This window comes from Conger conger, chromosome 18, assembly GCF_963514075.1.
Source record: "Conger conger chromosome 18, fConCon1.1, whole genome shotgun sequence".
Classification (NCBI taxonomy): domain Eukaryota; kingdom Metazoa; phylum Chordata; class Actinopteri; order Anguilliformes; family Congridae; genus Conger; species Conger conger.
In genome coordinates, this window is record NC_083777.1 from 15,151,883 (window position 1) to 15,175,325 (window position 23,443).

Consider the following 23,443-nt stretch of genomic DNA (forward strand, 5'->3'; position numbering starts at 1 on the left):
TGTACACTGTGTAAAAACAATAATGTTTATAATACACAAGCACAAATATGCTTTTTTGTGTAAACTCTATTGCCAATGGTAGCTATGTGTTCCTTTGCTTCAGCAAGTAGGTTAGGTCCGTGCCTGTAAAACAGGGAGAAAAATGTGTAGGTTCTCAGATTTATTTTGTTTCTTAAAGTGTACTTACAATGATAATGATGTGTGTGTCCGTATGCATGCATGTGTGAGTGGGGTTATTTATTTATTTATTTATTTATTTATTTATTTATTTATTTATTTATTTATTTATTTAAAAACACATTAGATCAATCAATACACTACAGATACATACAAATCAAAGTAATGCAAAACCATTCCATTAAGGTAAAACACTTTTTATTTAATTAAAGAATTTTAACACCAGTGTCAAGTTCAAAGAATGGCAACAGCACTACACTTACATCTTGATCTGTCTTCTAAAAACTCGCATTTCTCTGGCTATTCCTATATTTTTATTTACCATTAGCTAGACTGAATGTGTGGAAGTGACAATAGACTAGGATATTTATCTTGTCCTCCTTCCCCACCCAAAATAAACAGCAAATTATCCACCACAAACTCTCCTTACATCTTCACCAGATGCTGTCAGATTCACACCATTACCCATCCCAGCTGCTAAGGTGTGTTATCTCCACTTCCTAGCTAGAAATCCAGAATGAAAGCTCAGACCATTTTAATATAGACTGGAATGCAAAAAGAGTTTGGCTCAGGTGGTTCTTGTGTAGGATATTCTGCTATTCTGCTCCAGTGCAGCATTGAATTTACCCAATTGTGTAAGTACAGTGGCCACTGTGTTTCCACCAGATAGCATTGGGCTGTATAGTTTTAGTCAGAAAGATATATGATTTATCAATAAGGAACTGCATATAGGAACGGTGTAAGCTACATGGGTACTGGCTCTAAAATATAATTATCATGACACTTCCTCATGGCAACTGTCAGACCCTGCGTACAATTGTCTTCTGTGAATAGCAACCTCTATTGAGACTTCTCACTGACCCAGTACAATCTTTGATACATTTTGACGTTTCACATGTTTTGATATTTTTAGATTGTAAGATTGTAAATAAATTATAAGAATGTCCTTAACTGAACATTATAATATTGATGTAGAAGTGAGGGTATTATGATGCAGACTCCTACCTGGACTGAGATCCCCTTAAATGTAAAATGAGATTGTGTAAATTGCTAAGTGGCCCCTTAGATACATTTTGGCAATCCATTTTCCATTATACAGGAACATAGATAACATCATATGTTAGGATAAATGTTTGACCAAGGGAAGAATTTGAGGATAAGCTGCTGAACACAAGTCTGAAAACAAATAGACACAGTCTCTACATGAAATTAATTTTGCTTCAGTGAATGTGGAATGCATCCAAGTGCAAAAATTGTAAGGACATTTTCACGTGCCTCACATCGCCACTTTATCCTGACCTGGATTGGTTGTAACTCATTAGTCAAGCTACTTTAAAACAAAGGAATTTGTTCAGTGTTGGAGCTTAAACTGTTGGCTACCATATTTACTCTTCCACTGGACAAATACAGGAACAAACTCAGCTTATTGCACATTGATAATTAGGGCAACATTTTACAACATTGCTGTTTAATTAACCCCCCAGCCCCCCACATACACCTCCTTCTCCAAGAACCCATAATCCAAAGGGCAGAACTATATGTGCAAATTGAAATTTGTCCTACTGCTCTGTGTGTTTACGGCTAGTTGCCATGGTGAGAACAGGTCCATTAGTTCCTCCCATTTGGAACACTTTCCATAAGATTTGGAACCGGGCCAAATCACCCATTAACCAGAGGGCGCCGGACATATAATGTCTCTATACATTCCTTTCACAAACTTAGAAAGGCTATGTAGCCTACTTTATTTAGAACTAGTTTTGTTCTTTTTCGTTAACAAGTCATAAATGTTCATGTCCTTTAGGTTATTTGATTTCTTTCTGATACATTTCACCCAACTTCATTCAACTGTAAAGATATACTGCGATTTTGTGATATCACCGTGCTCAGTGGTTCTGCGTTGACAATGAACATATGGTAAAAGGCAAGCAACTGAGAGGTAAAATGATATATAGCCCACTTATCCTCCGTTGCGTTCATTGTTAACTTGACGGTATGGTTTACCAATCAATCACAGTTATCTGTCAAAGCCAATCATTATCTGCTGGAGAAATGTTGCTACAGCAGCGAGTCCCAAGCGAACCTTAATAGCTCGACGTATATAAGCGGTTTAGTTTACTAATAAGAACACAAATGGATAAGCTCTCCAGAGAATAAGGGTTCAACAGAGATCCAAGTCACACATGATTTTGAGTGCTACAATCCAGTTTTGTTTGCGAATGTGTCCCGAAAATTCTTTAAAATTTGGACTAAGCAAATCCAGACATTAAGTCCCTTTGTTGTCGGCTCATATTAAAGTTATTGAATTTGAGCAGATTTCAGTCACTGGAAACGTGTAAACGAACGCACTCCTCTTGTTTTTTGTATATAACTTGAAGATATTGACTCGATGCATACATTGTTCACACATTTTATTGCGTATAAACAATTTTAAAAGGACGGGAAATTAAAACAAAAACACTTGTGCAAACAATTACCCTACCCTTCGCTACCTTGCATAATAAATACTGTACAAAGATGGTCACTTTATATACAAAATACACTGTTGTAGTTCATATAACACCCTTTTCATCGCGCACTCAAGATACATTTACATGGCAAAGTGATAAAAATCTAAGTCATTTGTTCGACTACCGAAAGGCGCGTAAACGTCGCCGCTGCCGTTGACAGCTTTTGTTCGGCTGCACAAAGGAAGGGACCCCCGTTTACGGGAGACATGTTACAAGTGGATTCCGCCTGTTGATTTCGACATTTCCCGGATTCACATTTTAACCAGTTCTTGTAATTCTTAGTAGTCCAATGGAATGTTCAATCACGGGAGTAATAAAGGCGTCTCCTTGAAAACAACAAAGCCTTGTGCAAGAAAGAGCGCATATAGCGCCCAAAATAACGGCAATGCCTGCGTGCAATTAAGATAACATAAGCACTGTTCTCACACCAGACAAAGAAACGTTGCACTTAGATGTGTTTACAGATCTGGCCTTCTTGTTAGTGAGCAGTGTTCCTTCTGATTTATTGAGTAGCCTTGCCTTTCGTTGGACGCGGAAATTTAAAGTGCCCAGTTACAGTTTTCAGCTTTTTAGATGCGGAAGAGTCGCCAGTTTGTCCACTTTCCCAAAGGCAGCGGCACTTTCCACACCTTTAAGCCACTCTTTGCATTTCCTCATGACTGTTTCGTCCACATCACCGTCCTCCTCTTCATACTCCACGTCGTCATATTTATACTGATCATTTAACAGCGAGATTTTAACTATGGCGCTGATGTCTTCAGGGCTCTCCAACTTGGCAACAGGAACGTGCGTTTTGGATGCTCCCTGTGCCCGTCTGGAAGGGAAGACGCGGCGGTGCCGAAAGTCCGCAGAGGTGCAACACTTCTGTTGTTTTGCCATCATCTGCTTCTCCAAGTTGCGCTTCTGAATGACAAGAATCGCCTCCGGGGTGAGGCTCAGAGAGAAGTGGATTTCTTCCTCTCCGTCGTCCTTGGCAAGGGAACTCCGAGAAGAGTGCTTGCTGCTCTTCTGCGTGGCGGACTCCCCAGAACTCGAGCGCGGCACGCTATCACAAGAGTTTGCCAAGGCTTTTGGTAACGTCAGCCAGGAGTTCTTGCCCTCCATTCCCAGACCACCAGCTCCTACGTGTGTGGGAAATTTGCTCTTCTGTGGTTGTGGCTTTCGCCCCAACTGCTTCAGATTCGCCGATGGCCAAGACGTAGATAGCTTCTCCTTCTCAGAATCATTCTCTTCTTTCATTTTACTACTAAGCAGAGGCTGAGGAGGCACGATGTTAGATTTCTTTTTCCTGAACAGTTCCTTCCCTGGGGACGTGATCCGCTGGTGTAGATTGATTGGAGGAAAAGGCATCTTGTAGGTTTAGACAGGACAGACACTATGTAACTAAATGTAAATATGGAGAAATGTCGACGAGTTTGGTAGCAATGGCATCATCCGCAAAACTTAACAGGAGACAGAGATACCCTCCTAGGCGAACACCCTCTGCGCTGGCTGTGGTCGCGCGCCTGCTGCCTGCGTTTTATTTCGCTGGGCGGCGGTGGGCGTGGCCAAACTGTGCTCCTGAAGCACGCGGCTGAGGACAACAGTAACAAAGCCACGTTACCCATAGAGCCCGTGTGTGAGTGCTGCCAGAACAAACTGGACGCTTATAAGCCCACCTAGCCCCAACCCAGATATAATACAAGTCATTATAAGATACGTATGTAATGTTTAAATATATAATTTCAGATTAAATTGAGATTGCACATTAATTAAATTAACTGTAAGCCTTCTGTAAAATTATTTATTGGCCAAACTAGTCAAAGCTGACAGGAAGGTGACAGTAATGCAAATAACCACACATTACAACAGTGGTATGCAAAAGAGCATCTCTGAACACACAACGTGTCAAACGACTAAGTGGTTAGGCTACAGCAGCAGAAGTAATAAGTAAAAAAAAAAAAAAAAAGTCCAGTAAATACCTAATAAAGTGCTCAGTGAGTGTATATGAGGACATCTTCTGAACACAAAGGTCTATAAATAGAGATTTTCAAGGATTTTCAAACTGCATGGGGACCCTAAACACATAAAGCAAAAGTGCATTCAAGTCACATGACCTCCATCATCTTAAATCCAATCAATGTGCACTAAATTCTAGAAAAAAGAAAGCATTTCTATAATATCCAGACATTTAGCATTATCATTCATAGTATCACTTAAGAGTAATAGTATCACTTAGCCTCCCTTTACCTGGGGCAGGTGACAGAGCTCATATTTTCAGACCACACAACCATATAAAAGATATTCCTGAGAAGTAACTGACCTGATCAAGTGTGTAGTGACCCAAAAATAATGCAAATATTTTTTCACTAGATAATGAAACAGCACTCATGGGTGGGCTATAGTATATGCTATTTTAACCATATGCTATTTTAACATTTATTACCCTTTTATACAGATGTACTGAAACAATGTAAAATGCTTACATGGTAATTTAAATGAGTCATTCTGGTCTCCATTGGTACTTTAGGAAGGTGAATACCCAAAGCTAGTTCAGAATATCTACTTGGTCTAACTGAAAACCAATGAGTAGCTAATTTTAATAACTTCCTGTAGACTTAAATTGGAGTTAAAGCCCTTAATAAACTGTAGCACCGCAGATGACCAAAACTCATTGAGAAAATAATCTTTAAGGGTGTTATCTGATTTACATGCAAGTTGCATTATTGACACCAATGTCTATAATCACTTCTATAAGATGTCTATAAGACCCTTTTACTCCATTAAGTGGGATGTGGGATTAGAAATGTTTATAAAGACTTCTGTGTGGAGTTCAATGCAAACACTTCTGAAAATACTTAACTGAGACAATCCCTCCTTTTATGGTAGGGGATTAAGCTGCAGGCATCTGTTAAGAAAAAAAGGCAATGAAGTTTGCAGCGAGGAATTTGTGCTTGATTTCTCACCTGTAAATGATAGTATTACGGTAATCTGGGGAAGGGGGAACCCATTAATCTCTGGCCAGACAACAAGAAGTGCATACATGTAAGTCCACTTTCTCATGAATGTAATGGAGAACCCATACCAGTCTGCACTCCCGACAGAAAAACAGGAGTTCTTGTATTGTCATAGCAACCGCTGCATCAGACCACCACCCACAAGGCCAACTCAAATAGACGCAAAATAGCTGGGCGGACCGCTCGCGCGAACCACTATGGGTCATTAGGAGCGCGTCACAGCAAGAAAAACCGGGAAAGATCGTTAGAACAAATTGCATTAATGACGGCTGAACAGTGATAAAATACGGCTCACTACGCAACTTGGGCAAGCACAAGGATGACAAAATTTCGCGTCTTTGTGTCTTTAGCTGAATAAGCACAGGATTTAACAGGCTGCGGTGCCCTGCGAGGGAAATGGGTGTTGAGCTGTCGCTGGCTGAATAAGGTCATTTGTGGCAGGGAAGATCCATCTTACTTCCCTCACTCTCATGCCCTCCACACAGCGAGTCAGAGAAGACAGACGGATATGGATTCAGAACACAATTCATATCGACGTGGCATTTAGCATCCTTGCAGCATTGTATGGCAACATGAATTCAGTCACATAATAATAAACACAACAATAAGACATACATTGAATTGAATACAAGTACTTTATTATAAGAAGTGAAGGTCAAAATTATCTGTAAAAATAAACGGTCTTTACATGGTGCAAAACGGTTAATATGATGCATGTATTACCGAGGATATGACACAAAAAGCATGGCTTGTTCCCAATTTTACATGGAATGAAGAAAGGAGTTGGAGAAACTCAGAAAAACATAGTGTCACTGTCATAGGAAATATTACTATAAACATTCTTAAATATGTTCATCAAGCATTCTGCTCTCACACCCAAAGCATAAACACATTCAAAATATAAAAGTCTTGATTTCTGCTAGCGCACGTACACAGCTGAGCAAAGTTAGTTCATATACTGTAAATAAAATGCAACCTAAAAGAAATACAATATGCACAATTTAAAATAAGAAAAATTATCTGACACAGGGATTCGAAAAATCTTCTTGATGTTGAAGCAAAGCAATATATAAATTAAAATTAAAATAATCTTGTTAGATTAGGTAAAAAAAATTATTTAACAATTAAAATTAGATTACCAACTAAGATTTATTTCGTTCTATTTTTGTTGCAGTGTATACATCGTCTCTAAAAGTGGCTGACTTGACTGTGCTCCAAAATATATCGCTCATAGTATATTTTAAGGCAGAAAATCTTCAGACAAATTAAATAAAAAACGTATTTTACATATTTACTCTCTTTTGCATATCGGGACCAGTCTTCACAGGATATGGCAGTAAGATGATTTAATTCAGACATGTAGTGAAACACTTCAACACAGCATCCCTAGGAAAGAAACAGAACAACATTTCAGGGAAACACGCTCATGAAGTCAGGACAAACAGCCTTGTGTGTAGAATTGGAAATGGGATAACGATATACTGAAATGATTTCAAATATTTTCTCTTCACATCAAGAAATTGACAGCTTATTTTCTCCATCCGCCCAACACAGGGCATGAGCTGTGTCTACAGTAAGCACGGCTCCTTTGTTGTGGCAGCTGGGGCACAGCTCATGAATATTTATCCCCGTTTTGGCAGAAATATGGCACATGCTCAGATGGATGGATTGATTCCCCCCCCCCACCCCTCCAGGTATGTGGTTTGGAGATGATGCAACATCGGCGATCACCACAGCAACAGCAGAACAAGGTCACACAGCCGAGTGTCTGCTGCCTCCCTCTCGCTCTCCCTCTCCTCTCTTTCATGCTCTCCCTCTCTCCCACCCCTCCGTGTTGCTATGCAGACACTGCATCCCTCGCTCAAAATTCACGGCAAGAGGAGGCGTGAATCCATTCAGGGTTAAAAACACCAGAAGGGGGGGGGGGGGCAAGCCATAACAAAGAAGGCAAAGTGTCGGTGGCTGAAAAGGCTGGTGACTCTCTCCCAGAGAAGGCTGGGATGCGTAGTTTTACACTCAACCTCATATTACAAACACTCCTTCCACCTCCAATACCCCAAATCCTCATCATCCATTTTCTATCTTTATGGTAAATAAAGGTGAAGTCAGGCTATCATCCTCTAAAAAAGTTCTATCAATAAATCAATAATTAATATGATAGAATTAGACGGCAACGGTTCCTACAACTGCCATTCAAAAAATAAAATGAATTCAATAAATAAATAAAAAACTGCTACAGCAGCAGGTTGCCGAAAGGGCGGAGAAAGGCTCCAATCATAGTGTGGTGAACCACATTAAGGTATTATACTGTGATTACAGAGATCAGCTTAAGCCATTTAAAGACCCTTTCGCAAGAACTAGCAGTTTTTACAATCACAGCTTGGTTTCCTTGCATGTTCAAACACCTGAATTACCAAAACCAAGCTGCATAATAATAATAATAATAATAATAATAATAATAATAATAATAATAATAATAATAACATTGTTTGGCTGCGGTCGAGAGAATGTAAAGATTTTAACTCAGCACGACCTCATACAGCACCAGGCTCCCACACTTGAGCACAAACAGAATAAGCCTCTCTTCCACCAGACAGGGAGGGGACGAAAAAATCACCAACAAAGAATCGTGCTCAGATGAGGAATGATGAGAAAAACATCATCACGCAGCCATGCTAGCAGGGTAGACATGGGGTCTAAAGGCCAATCTCCAGCTGCCCCCTTCTCTCCCCTTCTCTCCCCTCTCCTCCCCTCCCTGTTCTTCCCTCAGGGTAGCGACACGGCGTGGGGACGGGGGTGGGGGTGGGCGTGGGTTGGGCGATCTCCTAAGCTCTTTGGGTGGATTACGGAGATGCCTGCGTGTGTGTAGGGTCTCAACATACAAGGGAGGAGGAGTCACGGGAATGGAGAACGGACACACTGACAATATGGCACTGGCATTCCTACACTGTACGAGGAGGCAGTGACCCCCTCCCCCCTCAGCCTGTTGTCCTCAGACACACCCAAACACGGCTCCTGAGAGCACAAAAACCCCAGAACACGGATGTAACTGAACACGCCAAGGATTCATAATTGTAATTGGTCTTTTGTGGGGCATCTAGATCTCCAGTATGTGGTTAGCTGTGTTTGCCATGTCCTTCAGCAAATAATACATCTTCAGCTCAAACTAAAATAAACACCTCAATCTGGTGCACAAGAATAATTACCAACAGACCTAACGAAACTAAAAAAATAAATTAGGACCCATGCTGTGTATGCACATTCAAACAAATGTTCAACAGCCATTTGTTTCTTATTTGCTGCAGGTAAATTGCATAAGTAGCCGTACACAATCCAGCCAGGGAATAAACAAGAGGCCATTTGTGTGGCACTGTGAGTCCAGCGCCATATGGCTAGAGAACACACGCCAAAATGAAAACATGTTTTCATTCAGGGACTGCCCTACCCCCCACCCATCTCACCACGTGTGAGTGTGTATGGGGGGGGGAGAGAGAGTGAGAGGGAGAGAGTGAGAGGCAGAGAGGTCATGTTTGTATGACAGTATGAGGGAGTGTGTGTGTCTGGGTGTGTATCATTACAACAGAGACTGAAGATGGAGAATGTGTGCATCTTTGTTGGTGCAAGTGTGTGTGTGTGTGTATATGTGTGTATGCGTGTCTATGTGAATGTTAATGAATGTACAGACGTGGTGTGAACATATGGAACTCAAGACTGGGGGAGGAGGAGGGGTTGACATGAGGTCAAGGGCAGGACACAAAATGGCCGTTAAAATCTCAGTTTCATTCAACAAAAAATTCAAAAAAATTTGACACTTCAAACCATTCCCTGAAAACAGAAGCTCTGGTTCCTTCTGATTTGTGCACACAAATCTAAACAGCACAAGTGATTTCAGAAATTTGAGTGCACAAAGGAGGCTGTGCAGTAATGGAGTGAACATGCTAGAGGGGTTCCTCACAGACCAACCACCTAATGGACAAAAGGGCAGCAGAAACGTACAAATATATCTCACACACACATTAACCAATTTCTCAGTCAAAAAGACAGTCGCTATCTGCTGATGTGGATGATGTTTGGGTGCCTGTTTGATAGTTGATTTGTTCATTAAGTGCCCAAGGGCCCAGGATGGCCCTTACACCCAACCAGACCAGGGTCAACTAAGTAATCGCTTTGGATTCAAACAATTTTCTGTGCTCGGTCTTGCTTGTTGTAATTGAGCCAACCAAGAGAACCAGAATGCGGGGTTGGCACTTTTTGAGAGTACTTCCTAGGTTCCCAATACACCAGACAAGCTCAGTAAGGCGTAGAAAAAGTATTTGAATCCAAAACAATTATGTAATGTACCCAGGTCCACACCCAAGGACAAACACGGATGTGAACAAGGAGTTCTCACCTGGCGAATGGAATGTAGGAGATGCTGTACCTATGAGGGAAACAGGAGAAAAGACGTTAAGCACAGCACTGCTGACCTCTACCAGGAGAAACGACACGGCAGTAATTTAGAGTAAACCAAAGCCATTTTCTCCTATTACTTAACCAGATTACAGGCCCCTGTCATCAGGGGACAGGGGGAAAAGATGTATACCTTCCCCCCGAGCTGAACAGGACTGGAGCCAGCTCAAAGGGAAAAAACTCCCAGATTTAGTGCCTAAAATCCATTTAAACGTCACAGATAAGCGTGAGAGAGAGCAGGGGAAGCGCTTAAACCCAGCGGTGGGATATAATCTGGGCCCAACATTAATGCAAAATTAATCTTACATAACCATTTAATAACAGCCCTATTATTACATAAATCAGAAGGGCAAAAAATGTCATTGTTTGATGGTGAAAAGAAAGTCATATCTGACTGACACCAATCAATCGACGGCCATGCTTAGTTATTTTTATTGAACGTTTGATGCCCCCTGTACGTTTCGTGTTATGTCCATGCTGTTTCAGTTCATGAGACGAGAACAGATCATTGTTATTATTAATGGATTACATTGTTCAGTTTTGTTGATCTGCCTGCATTTGAATTTTCAAATATGTCTTAGGGTGGAAGTAAATCACCTTGGAACAGGTTAAATGGCCACAGGATTACCAAATTTGTAAGAGTGCGTTTTATTTTTCAGTTTCTTCTAAAGAAACCATAACATCACATATAACACAGAAGGGAGAGGAACATTGCTTGGGGAACAGAGACATGGCTCCTTAGAGTGATCGCTTTTAGAAGCAGTGAGTCACGTTGAGAGACTGTGCTGCTGGCCTACAGAGTGTTCACATTAACACTTTACATACACCACAAAACAGCACTGTGTAGACTGCATCATTTTGAGGAAGAACAAATACGAAAATATGTGTTTGTGAATGAGGGAAACTCCCTAATTTAAAAAGTCCAAATCCATATTCAGCTGACAGAAGAGAGCCCCTCTGAGAGAGTCTGGTTGAGGAGCTTTGCTACGCCTGCAGTCTTTCCACAGCAGAGAAAGCCACTCAACTTCTTGTCCACAGTAGAGTGGCACGGGGCCTAGACTTCCTGTACAGAGCAGAGTGGTACGGGGTCTAGACTTCCTGTACAGAGCAGAGTGGCACGGGGTCTAGACTTTCTGTCCACAGTAGAGAGGCACAGGTTCTGGACTTCCTGTCTAGAGCAGAGTGGCACGGGGTCTAGATTTCCTGTCTACAGTAGAGTGGAACGGGGCCAAACAGACGGGCAGGGTTCCGGGAACTGTCCGGCACTCGAGTGCACTGACGTGTGCTGCAGGCGGTTGCCATGGCGATGCCAAAGGAGGAAGTCAATGTTCTTACTAGAAATGATGGTGAAGACATGAGTGGACCCAGTGATTTATGGGTCACTTGTGGCAGGTGGGTAGGATGTGCCCGATGCTTTAAACATGCACACACGCGCACACACACACACACACGCACACGCACACACATGCACACACGGACATACGCAAAAGCAAACATGTGTACACACACACACACACACACACACACACACACACACACACACACACAGTAGCCATTGAGCCTGGTCAAGGGAACCTCAGAGCGAGGTACAGAGCGAGACCAAGCCTTGAGGAATGACATGCCTGCTATGTGTTTGAACCCGAGAGGATTTACACGGTTTCCACTTTTACATGGACTTTGTGTGAACTGCCGTTCCACTGACAGGGCAGTGTCAGTGGGCCTGAGGAGGGAAGGATGAGTCAACAGGCCAACAGGATAAGCAGCTCAGCTGACCAAAGAAATCAGCCAGCCCACAAAGAAGCAAAGACGATCGCTTCCTTTTACTTTTTTGTAGATTATGGAATAACAAAATTAATATTCATCAAACTGTTCCACAATCTAAGGAACAGATGACTAAGTGCAAACATTCACAATGACCTCCCCTAGCCTCTCTCTGACACATACACACACACACACACACTCTCTCTTAAGTGACTAATCACAAGCTGACTAATCTGCATTGACACACACCTGGTCACTGCTGCGTGCATCTGGAAGCCCAACGCACCCCCCCCCCCCTCCCCTCCCCCCTCCCCTCTCTGTGGTGACGCGTACGGCAGATTCGATTAGCGGTTAGCACGCTCGCCCCCCCAGACCCCGCATTCAGCTTGCTGACGGCAGTGAGACCCATCCCCCTCCGTGGAATGAGGAATGGGGGGGGGTTCCTCTGTAACCATGGTGATCCCAGCGATCTCCGCAGGCCTGTCCCCGTGCTGTCACCGACAGGCTGAGACCGCAGATGCCGTCTGGCGCGCGGATGTCAGCTAGCGTTAGCTTCACGAGGGAACGTCACCGAGCGTGGCCCTGAACGACACTCACTGTGAGGGGCCGAACCTCCAATCTCAGCGAGTGTATGATTCTCCCTCTTCACAACGCACGCGTCTCAGCTGAACCGCATTAGAGGACCTGCTCTAGGAGTCTGCTGCAAGGAGGTGTTGTTGTACAGTCTTCGCCTCTTGTGGTTTCCCCTCCAGAAAGCGCCGCTTTCAATTACATGTTGGCTAATGGGACCAATTCACAATGGCATTACCTGAATGAACATGTTTATAAAAACAGGGCCAAGACCGTGCCCAGGGAGCACGCCTTTACCAGTACAGCTGGAAACCCTTAAAGACGGGTTGTTCCAGGACGTCTGTGGAACGAACTGAGAGCCCTGTTCTGAAAGATCGCCACCTCTCCTCCGCTCCAGGGAAAGGACGCTCCAGCTTCTATGGAGAGAAGAGGGACCCTCAGGGGAAGTAAGCCCCGGCACGTTGATCGCACGCGCCATCCGTCTTAAAGGCTTTTACTGCCAAACAGGATTGAGCATGTGCTGGAGATAGCTGGGGTCTCACACAAGGCCCTGCAGAGTAGGTCAGCAGGAGATCTGCCTCTGTAATCCACACTGCATGACTTAGCAACAGCGCAGAAACACACATGAACCCACAGCCTGAGGTGAAGGCAGGGAGGCGTCCTGGAAATAACCTCACCCTACCTCTTTCAGCTCCTGATTGGTCATCCCCTTAGGGCGCTACCAGTCCCCTGGAGAGGGGGCATTTTACCACCCCTTACACCTCTCACAGGACAGAGCTAGATGCACTGTCAACCATTTCCTTTAAAGAATTTCACTACTGCTCTGACAAATCTCACCTAGAGTGGGCTATAAACCTCCGCCAAAACGGTTACCATGGTGCTCTCTATGATCAGCTCCAGTAATGATTAAAAAGCGACTGTGTACGTGTATGCATCAAAATAAAACAGCCAGTTATTTCAAAAATAATGAGCTCACTGTTTCTAGCTAGAGCAAGAAGCGAGAGACGAGCACAAAATAGGCTTACCATGTCATCGCCAAAAACTGGAGTATGCAGAAGATAATGGCCAGCCCCTTCTTATCCCACTACGAGAAAAATATACAGCAACACTTATTTCACCAAAATGCCATTTACACTTCACTAGCATGTAGCATTATATGCACATTATATATGCAGCATTATATACAAACATACTTTTGAAAATCAAACAAATACATAAATGAAATTACTCTTACCCAAAAGACAGCACACAAAGTCAATATGAAGCAGAGCTGAGAAGGAAAAACACAAAGTATGATTAGACTGATAATGTGAGGCATGTTACAGTCACTGTATTTACAGCTGAGTGATTTGAAACTGTTTTACTAAGACCAATATGACTGGAACCCTGAACAGCATATGCTCTTTGGAGGTAGTCTAATGAGTTTCAGATCTTTAATCGAAAATGGCAATATGTTAGGAAGCCATCAGGGCTTGAGAAGTCTGGGAAGAAGATAATGCACATTCACTCTTCTGAAGGCACACATTTCAAGTGATCTGTGAAAAATGTGTTGCTTCGACAGACAGGTTGTCTAAAGAATTTAAATACTTTTATTTCAGCTGGAAATAAACCACTTAAAAGGCTTGGGATGATGTATGGCAAAATGATCTCCATAAAGGACATGCTGATGTCTAAGCAGACAGGGCTCTAACTGAGTTTCTATCACTGAAAAATAAAAGTGAAGGGCACCATTAGAATATCTCAAGGTAGGCCTCCATTGTGCCAGTGTCCGGCCGGGCTCCTCAGTCTGTTATGGAACCAAACTGCGTCTGCGTTCATTGCGTTGGGCAGCGGGGCAGGGTCGCATATGATTGGCCACTGTGGCTCCCAAGGAGAGAGGGCTTCGGTCGGCATGACAACCACGTCTCTTTGCACACGAGCGGCTCGATGACTGTGCAAACTCAATTGGAGAACGACGTGGTGAAAAGAAACACGGCGGGATATTTTTAGGCGGAGAGCAAGAGCCTGTCTGTGTTCTGAACGGATAGAGAAGGCTCTAGCCCTGAGACCGGCTTTGAAATACAATGGGGCTTTCTGGATTGGGAGAAAAACAGAGGGGAAAAAAAAAAAAAACGGTAAAATGAGTTTAGAAGAAAGAGGATGGCCTGAATCGGACTGCGGCCGGGGGAAGATGAGACGGCGGAGGGCAGGGGATACGTTACCAGCATCACACACGTGGCGAGCAGCCTGGTGGGCTCAAACATGCGCTTCAGCTGCTTCAGGGGTCCCATGAGGAAACAGGTGCTGCAGGGAGACAGGAACACGTAAGGGCCAGAGCCACAATGGAGGCCAGCACGTGTCACATGTACACATACATCGTAAGGGCCAGAGCCACAATGGAGGCCAGCACGTGTCACATGTACACATACATCGTAAGGGCCAGAGCCACAATGGAGGCCAGCACGTGTCACATGTACACATACATCGTAAGGGCCAGAGCCACAATGGAGGCCAGCACGTGTCACATGTACACATACAGCGTAAGGGCCAGAGCCACAATGGAGGCCAAGGGACCCGCACGTGTCACACGTACATGTGAAGTCCCAAAGGTACAATCAAGTAATGCAACAAGTAAAAAGAAAAGAGTTTAAAACGCTGTCCAAACCATGCAGACAAACCTGTCCAACAGTGCTGCCGGGCAGATTTGACAGAACAATTGAAACAGTCCGCTTAAGGGTCTGTAGCAGTTTTTTTCCAAACAAAACTGCACTGGCTACACCAGCAAACAGACCTTTGGCCTAAAACATGACCACCTGCCCCTCCACTCATTAACACAACAACAACATCCATTGTCTGTCCACTGTCCACTGTCTGAGCGAGTAAGAGCAGATCCTTCTGGCAGACCTCCCTACCATTACCTATTAACTGTATTTGGGTAATGGTAGGGGTAAATCCCAAAGGCATGTTTTTGTATAAAATGGCAGTTGAATGATTGTGCTTCCTCTTGGCAGCACTGTTCTTGGGTTTCACTGTCTTCTGGGACAACTCAAAATTCCCTCAGCAGAAATATCAGGCAGTGTTGAAAACAAACTCTCACTCAGGCACAGCCACCAAGTCATACCCGCATGACATTCCCGTGGAAACGCTAACCAGGGGCAGGCTAACCCGGGACCTGGGGGCAGAGGCCGTTCACTGGAACGAAAGCACTGAATTTATAGCCCAAAAAAACAGGCAGGTGACTTCACTCTGTGCTTAATTGCTTTAATTAATCACATAACAGGTATATTAATGAGTACCAATGAAAAGCAGCAGGCCCTGTGGCCCTCCAGGACCATCCAGCCGCTCCTGTCCTAAAATAATGTTGGACATGTGTTAGCTGAGTTGGTTGAATCAGCTGGGAAGGATACTAAGGCGGGGTTTCACCGCTAACCCCATAATGGTTGGATCTTCAGGGAGGACACAGTTAGAAATGCCTTTATGCTGGTAATTTAGCCAAACGCATTCCAAAGCATTACACCACTGTCATTGACTTTTGGATCACTTCCATTCGTTACAGTAGATGCTTTAAATTGCTCTGTGCATTCATGTCTGTAAGTCTGCCTTTATGGATTGACACCGCCTGATATGTTGAGCCCTCAATGACTGACTTGTGTGATTGTGTTGTTTGTAATTTGAGGCCCTCTTAAATCTAATAAACAAAAGGTCCTTTTTTTTTTTTTCCATGAGTGTTTTTCTATGACCTACATTCCTGCTGTATGGTCTAAAAGAGAAAGTTGCACAGTGAGGCATTCACTTCAGCACGCAGGCATGTAATTATTGTAGGCCTTCCTTAGCCCTGAGACATTCAGTCATCAAACTGGTCTGGCGTCCACGACACAGGACACAGAGAGGACGAATCCTGCTGAACTCTTGCAGTAAAAACCAGACAGACGGACAGACAGAACGCTGAAGTCCAAGGATGAAGACGATGATACTGACCAGTAGGGACAAGCGGGGTTGTTTAGTGAAGGGTGTTCTCCCTGCGTGACCGCTCACGTGGGTTTGAAAGGAACCCATTTCACCGTTAAAGGCCGTAAACACGCCGTGCGCACGCGGGCACTCTCACAGTACACGGGCGCACGTGAGACACGTGGTGCATGGCCGCAGTTTGGAGGGAGAAGACTGGGGTTCCCACAACTGATGGGAGATTTTCAATCGCAGCACAACTTCATTTGCTGACACTGTGGTCAGAGAGCTGCATGTTCAGACTGTTTTGAGCAACTACATTTAGCAATCTGTCCATCTGTTTTCAATCCGTTTTCGCTATTCAAGTCAATTAAACTCGTCTGTCAAGGACAGGCATAATCATTTTAATCAAATGGCAACCCAGCTTGCTGTCTGGATTCTTTGTTTGAAATTTGGGGTGTTTTTATGTTCAAGTTAGCAGAACAGCAAACGGTGAAGGGAAATGGGAAACTAACATGTAATATAAAAAAGGGGAATACTCAAGAAGGGTGAAATTCTTCAGTTCTTCAGTTTGTTTCTGCATTGTGTCAATTATATTTGTTTGGACTGATGGTTACTGTTTAAGACTTGACTGAATTAGCATAATATAGCATAAACAGCATATGTGATGTTAGAAGCACGTCGTTCTCATGAGATGCATCAGAGGTAATGTCGTGTAGATAAGCAGCTGCTCACAGCAGTCGCTCTGTTCAGGTGTGGCGTTGGTTAAACTGAGGCTGCACTCGCCGTTTCCGGCTAATGTACCCTACGCTAACTCCGCACGCCGCGGCTAGCCAACCACAGCGCCTCCGTCACCGTCAGTCTAAAGAGAGCAGGTACTGAGGGTGCTTGCCTGCCAGGACTGACTAAAACAAACAAGTGTGTCGACGTCATCTTTGAGCACGGAAGGTTTTCATACCACACCCACATACACCCGATTCTCAGCCAGAAATAACTGTTCATTTTAAATTATCCTAAAGCTCCAGGGCGTGTGCCTTTTCTCACTCTGTCATACAGCAGACGAGAAAGACGAGATGGTAAATTTGATGCATTTGTTGCCAAAAAAAATACATTCGCAAGCATGTGCCAGGTTACGAAACCGAAGCAAAGGCGCGTTTTAAAATGATTAACTCTACCTGGGGCTATTTTAGCCAGCGGTGTTCCAGACGAACAGGCTTGAAACATTTAACAATAACAAAATGTCAGCAGGAGTGTGGGGAGGGCACGATTACCTCACACACACAGGAAGGTTAAGCCGTTAACCAGTGATGGAGGAGCGCAGCTTTACGAGTGCCGTGGTGAGGGGAGGGGTTGTTGAGCGCGGTTAATCAGTCTGATGTACACCCCCGAAAATAATTTGTTCCATACAGAAAAAATGCAGTGACTGGTTCCAATCAGTGAGTCGCTAACAGGAATGCAATGGCCCTGTCCCAGCTTCCCCCTCATTAAGGGGCTCAGGAACTCACTTTCCTGTTGCTACTGCTAAAGCTCTGAACATAAAGCCCCACGCAAACACATGGCCAGAACAAACTATTATAAGCCTACGTCTTTCTACTGCCGTGTCTGCAAAGAAAGCATGTAATTAAAAATATTCATTTACTCACAAACACATTTACACACCCATTCACACGCTCGCTATCTCTCTCTCACACACACACGTCTCTCTCACTCACACACATACACACACATCTCTCTCACATGCACAGTCACAGACTCTTTCACATGCTCTCACTCTCATTCTCACCCACACACACACGCACTCACACACATTCATACGCTCTCTCACTCACTCACACTCACACAAACACTCAATCACACACTCACACACACTCACACGTCTCTCTCTGAGGTAAGGAATCACTCAGGGACGCATAATGCAGGCGGGTGTGTGTTCCAGCTGAAGGCACATCTTACCTGGACAAGGCTGCGACGTTCCCCAAGGTGTAGAACACAGCAAAGAGATGCATGCCTTTGGGCAAGAAGAGCAACGCTGTCCCCTGTTTTCAGTTAAATAAAAACGAACATAAGTCACCACAATGAACCAGTGGGCCCTTCTCAAAGACAGCCTTCACACCAGCGTACTTTATCAGCAACTACAGGCACCAGTAGTGTCCACACACCAGGGACAGCGTTGTGTGCTATAAAGGGGCAGTAATTCAGAGGGCCCTTGGCTGAAAAGGGCCCAAAAATATCTGTATCGATAAGGAGGATTATCACTTTTTTTTATCACCCGAGTCATATTTTTTCATAGGATCCTGGATTCCCTGCAAGCCATTATTGGTCTTCTTATTATTTCCCTGTTTTATTTTCTCCAAAAATCTGAATGCCAAATCACAATTGCAGGCTTGCCCCCTAGCTACGATGTCCACCCTCCATACTAGCATGAGAACCAGGCTGCTGTTTATTTACCACACTGCAGTGTGGCTGAACTACACGGCGACTGAAGGCTGTGCTAACGATTCAATTCTATTGTATTTGTATAGCGCTTTTCACAGAAGACTGTCCTTTACTGACACTTTACAGAAGAGCCACGGTTACCCAGAGGTGGCGCTACTGTGAAGCGGGCCGGGGAACACCCCCCAGGTGACCCCGCTGTGAACTCTTCTGTGGGTCAGGATTTCATCTTAACTGTTGGGTGGCATCACTATACTGAGAACGAGCGTCTTGGCTGGACACACAACTATGGAGCATGACGATTGTGACTGTTTAAAAAAGGACCAACAAATATTATTTTCTCACCCTTAATTTATCAAATGGGAACCAAACGCTTGCTCTATGCTGTATATGTGCACTTCATGACAGGATGAAAGTTAAACTCTAAGATACACTTACATACCATCCCTGCAACACTCAGGCGTAAACTACTCCAAATCAAAAGGTGATAAACTGCATCACCTAGTGGTGATAAACTACATTACATCATGCAACACATTCCTCCTAAACAACCACTAGAAAATACTCATGCCAAAATGGGTTTCATTATATTTATTTGGTGTTTAACAATCTTCTTTTTCACCCAAAGTTACAATTTTATGTTTTTTAGAAGTAAGGCGCAGTGTCGTGAATAAAGTTTGGGTTATGGAATAAAACGCTGAATCTGAAACTGTTAAGGCCCTAAAAAAGAAGCCATTGCTGCGATGCATGTTAGTAAAGAGGTTTGTGAATCCCTGTGAAAGTGCTCAGAGGCTTTAATGAGAATTGAAACTCCACAGCCCGCTACAAAAGGGCTGCCTGCTCTGACATGCCCACATCCAGACTACCCTCAGTCTATTTCAGCCCAGTGGTTTCAAAGTAGTTTATCTGCCACAGTGAGAAATGTCAGTTTGTGACCTCCATATTGCTGCTATCAGTCTGGTTCACATTCAGCAAAGAAAAAATATTGAGTGGGGGAGGGAGAGAAGAGAGAAGAGCGAGTGACAGAGTGAGAGAGAGAGAGAGAGAGAGAGAGAGATAAGGCTTTGGGCAAAGACAGAGAACAGTGTTTCAGAGTAATAGAGTAAGTAAAATTCAAAACCTAAAGATTCTCATTTGAGACTCATAATATGGGTCATAACGATTCAATCAAAACATAAAGCTTCTCCTTCGGCACTTCTTACATTTGCAGTAGTTCAATATGTATAATGTAATACTGAAATCTAACCACAAATCTCTCACATACAGGCCCACACAGACACACACCTCAGTAAATGAAAGTAAAAGTAAGGATCACAGTGAGGGCCAAAGGCAGCTGTTATCCAGGCTGAAATTCAGTGACTGTGTAAAGCATTCATGTCAGTGAGTCTCAAAGGCCCTCAAAGGCATACAGAAGGCACCAGCTGCGGCAACATTAACAGTCATGCTCTCTCCAGGTCGCTTGGTGCCTGTGATCTAATAGCATCAGTTGTGTCAGCTAAGCAGTCCTCCAGTGCTCATGAACTGCACAGTGAAGCAGGGACACATTTCAAAGGGCAATACATGTCATGGGAATTTGTGCAGGACACAGTTTTTGTGTTTTGTCATTCCAACTTGGGACGAGGAATTATGAGAATGTATATACTTGAAGCAGTTTATGACTTCTCAAGGAGTACAACAAACACTAGTCACACAAATGTTTCAGACTTAAAGCACTGCATGATTGGAAAAGCGTCCTATATAAAGGAAAGCAGTGTTCCTTCATTTTAAGGCCAGTGAAGTCACCATCCCGATAGCTGGGGGAGGAGGCTCATTGGGTTTAGAGCGTGAATGGAAAAAAAAGAACCAGGAAAGATGGAAATGGCACTCACAAGGATGGAGCACAGGATTCCGGAAGCGAAGCAGATGACGAACCATTTGAGTCGTGTGCTGTAGCTGAGTGTGGAGGCGTCCAGGACCTGAGAGAACAAAGAGAGGATGTCTCCGGTCACGCTCCTCACTGTCCCGAGGCCACTCGTTCCGACAGCCTTTCCCCTAAAAACTCCCAACGCTGCAAAATGCCGAAGACCTTTCTACCCACATATAACGTTTAAGACCTTTCTATGCACAAAACATGTGCACATGCACGCAAATGAACTCTCACGCACCCACTCAGACGCACGCATACATTCACACATATGACATGGCGATAGTGTGTACGTCTCAGCAGCTACTCTAAAAGGATCCCAACTTGCAGCAAATTCCTAGGCAGAGTGGATTTGCATCTTCAGTCACACATTTGAAATGTTTTTTCCATGATTCCTGTTGGCTCCGCCCCAAGCATGTCAGGGAAACAATTATTTCACACAGAAACGGTTCAGACTGAACATTGGCAGCAAGCTGAATAAAGTTCACCCAATTTGTTTTTTTTGGTGTCACATGACCATGCAGTTTACGAGCTCCCTGGACACAAATGTCAACAACTGAAAAGGTGAAACTATGATGTCTGCGAGATCATTTTCCACTGTGCACAACATAAGAAATGTATTTTCACTTCCAAATACTTCTTTTTGTAATGCCCTGTCTGTACAACATCGTTCAATATGCATTCAACTGAATATACTGTTAAATCTAACCTTTCTGGAAATTTCTCCTGCATTCATTTACAAATGTAGACCACTGTCTCTGTTCAATTAGTCTTGTTGCTTTGTTGAATCCTCCATATGTACGAAAATGACGTTAGGGCCTGTCAATCATACACTTAGCAAAGCTCAGCACGTTATGCCTCCTGCAACCTCCTGATCCAGGATCAGCGTACCAAACCTGCACTCCAGACCCCAGGCGTGACATGTCAAAGAAACATGCTGATTCAGTATCAGTGCACAGGGGCAGAATTTGTGGAGACTTGGGGCTCGAACATCTTACCTTGTCTGATCCATTGCTTCCTGGTGAAAGCATGTGGAAGGTAGCAAAATGCAGATAAATATTAACCAGCACTATAGTTCATAGAAAATTATACCAGCGAGCGGCATTTGTCTCACCAACGTCAACCGAAAGTAACTGAAGTGCTCCTTCCTTGAGTGTTGCATAAAATATAATTCATTCCGAAAGAATGAAAGAAAACGGCCGCATTAAATGATGCAACATACTACATTACTGGTCTAATAGATAGCTACATAACTCACATTATTTGTTCCTATTTACGATTACAGCTGGGTAGCTGTCGAAATACTCAATATTCAATACTGCTCGAGACTTATTATAAACTATTTAGTTATGCTAAGTTAGCTGATAAATAAGAAATCCGATATCGTTAACGGTCATAACTTATTGGCTTCCCAGTCATGAATATAGCCGTTAGCTCCGTAGGCTACATAGATTTAAGACACACATACATTGTAGTAAGTTAGTTGAAAAGTCATTAAACTAGCTAGCTAGCTGCTGTTGCAACTTTCCTGTACTCCCTGAAGTAAAAGCAGGGAGATTTTTAAGCGCATATAACTTACCTGAGCAGTAAGTCCTTGTTCCTCGTTCTGCTCCCGACCGCTCAACACACTACGAAGCTTGTCCATTACCTTTCTAATTCTTCGTGCAAATCCCTGTGTTCTTGGCCTGTTTCACTAAAGTGTTACAATCCATTCACTTCCTAGAACTTCGCGTTTACACTTCACTACTGTCAGCGAAGTCATGGGGCTGGCTCCACTGTCTCTGTACGTGATGACGTCAACTCGTTGTAGCTTATAACAAAGGGTTCCTGGACACTGTAGTCCTAGGTACTTTCCACTTGCAGATATACTTCAGTACAAAAGCTATTTCTAATTGGCTGAGAGAGGAAATATTTGAGAGTTTATGATATTTTATCTTATTAAGTCGCATATGCTTTTTCCTCTTTAATCTCTACTGTATTTAGCTAACTTGAAGGAATCTTGTTCGTCTAAGATTTTTTTTTTAAACTATTGAAATACTGTAGAATGTTCCAAGTTCACATTTAAAAATAACAAAAAACAAATATGACTTTTATGGGGAGTATTATTTTTAATAGGCATATTTCAAATATTTTTTGTTGTTGCAGTACATACCTTTAACCAACAGATGGGGCTAAATTAGGTATGACGGGTGATTGGTTAGCGAGATTGAACATTGGTACAGTACACATTTATATTATACATTTAAATGTATTATATACAAACGTATTTTACTATCAGGCTAATCATTTGCACAGTGTTTGTCCAATTCTAAAAAATAATATGTGGCACTAAGCACACACCCACACATTTTTTTAAAAAGAATTAGATAGGATATCTCAGAAACTGCTGATCTCCTGGGATTTTCACACACAACAGTCTCGAGAGTTTAGAGAGAATGGTACAAAAAAAAATGAAAAAACTAAAAAAAACATTCAATGAGTGGCAATTCTGTGGGCCAAAATGCCTTCTTAACGAGAGAGATCAGATGAGAATGGCCAGACTGGTTCAAGCTGAGAGGAAGGTGACAGTAACTCAAACAACCAAGCGTTACAACACTGCTATGCAGAAGAGCCTCTCAAAGGTTATTGGCACACATCTGGGATGTGCATAGTTTTCCTTCTCTGCGACTTAAGAACACAATTCATATCATACAGCATTTCAACGTTATATTTCCTTGAGTGAC

The 23,443-nt window shown here is 43.3% G+C and overlaps 2 protein-coding genes across 2 annotated transcripts; both read right to left on the minus strand.

The window, feature by feature from the left end:
* Positions 1 to 2,568: 2,568 nt before the first annotated feature.
* prr18 (proline rich 18) lies at positions 2,569 to 4,179 on the minus strand. The gene has a single exon (XM_061228442.1). The coding sequence runs from the start codon at positions 4,032 to 4,034 to the stop codon at positions 3,246 to 3,248; it is 789 nt and encodes a 262-aa protein (XP_061084426.1). The 5' UTR covers positions 4,035 to 4,179; the 3' UTR covers positions 2,569 to 3,245.
* Positions 4,180 to 6,296: 2,117 nt separating this feature from the next.
* Positions 6,297 to 22,504, minus strand: sft2d1 (SFT2 domain containing 1). The gene is made up of 8 exons (XM_061228084.1): positions 22,300 to 22,504; positions 20,686 to 20,772; positions 18,338 to 18,420; positions 14,662 to 14,743; positions 13,695 to 13,730; positions 13,486 to 13,544; positions 10,071 to 10,100; positions 6,297 to 7,066 (listed from the first exon to the last, which is right to left on the minus strand). Exons 1-8 carry the CDS (start codon positions 22,363 to 22,365, stop codon positions 7,027 to 7,029), a joined length of 483 nt encoding a protein of 160 aa, XP_061084068.1. The 5' UTR covers positions 22,366 to 22,504; the 3' UTR covers positions 6,297 to 7,026.
* Positions 22,505 to 23,443: the final 939 nt, after the last annotated feature.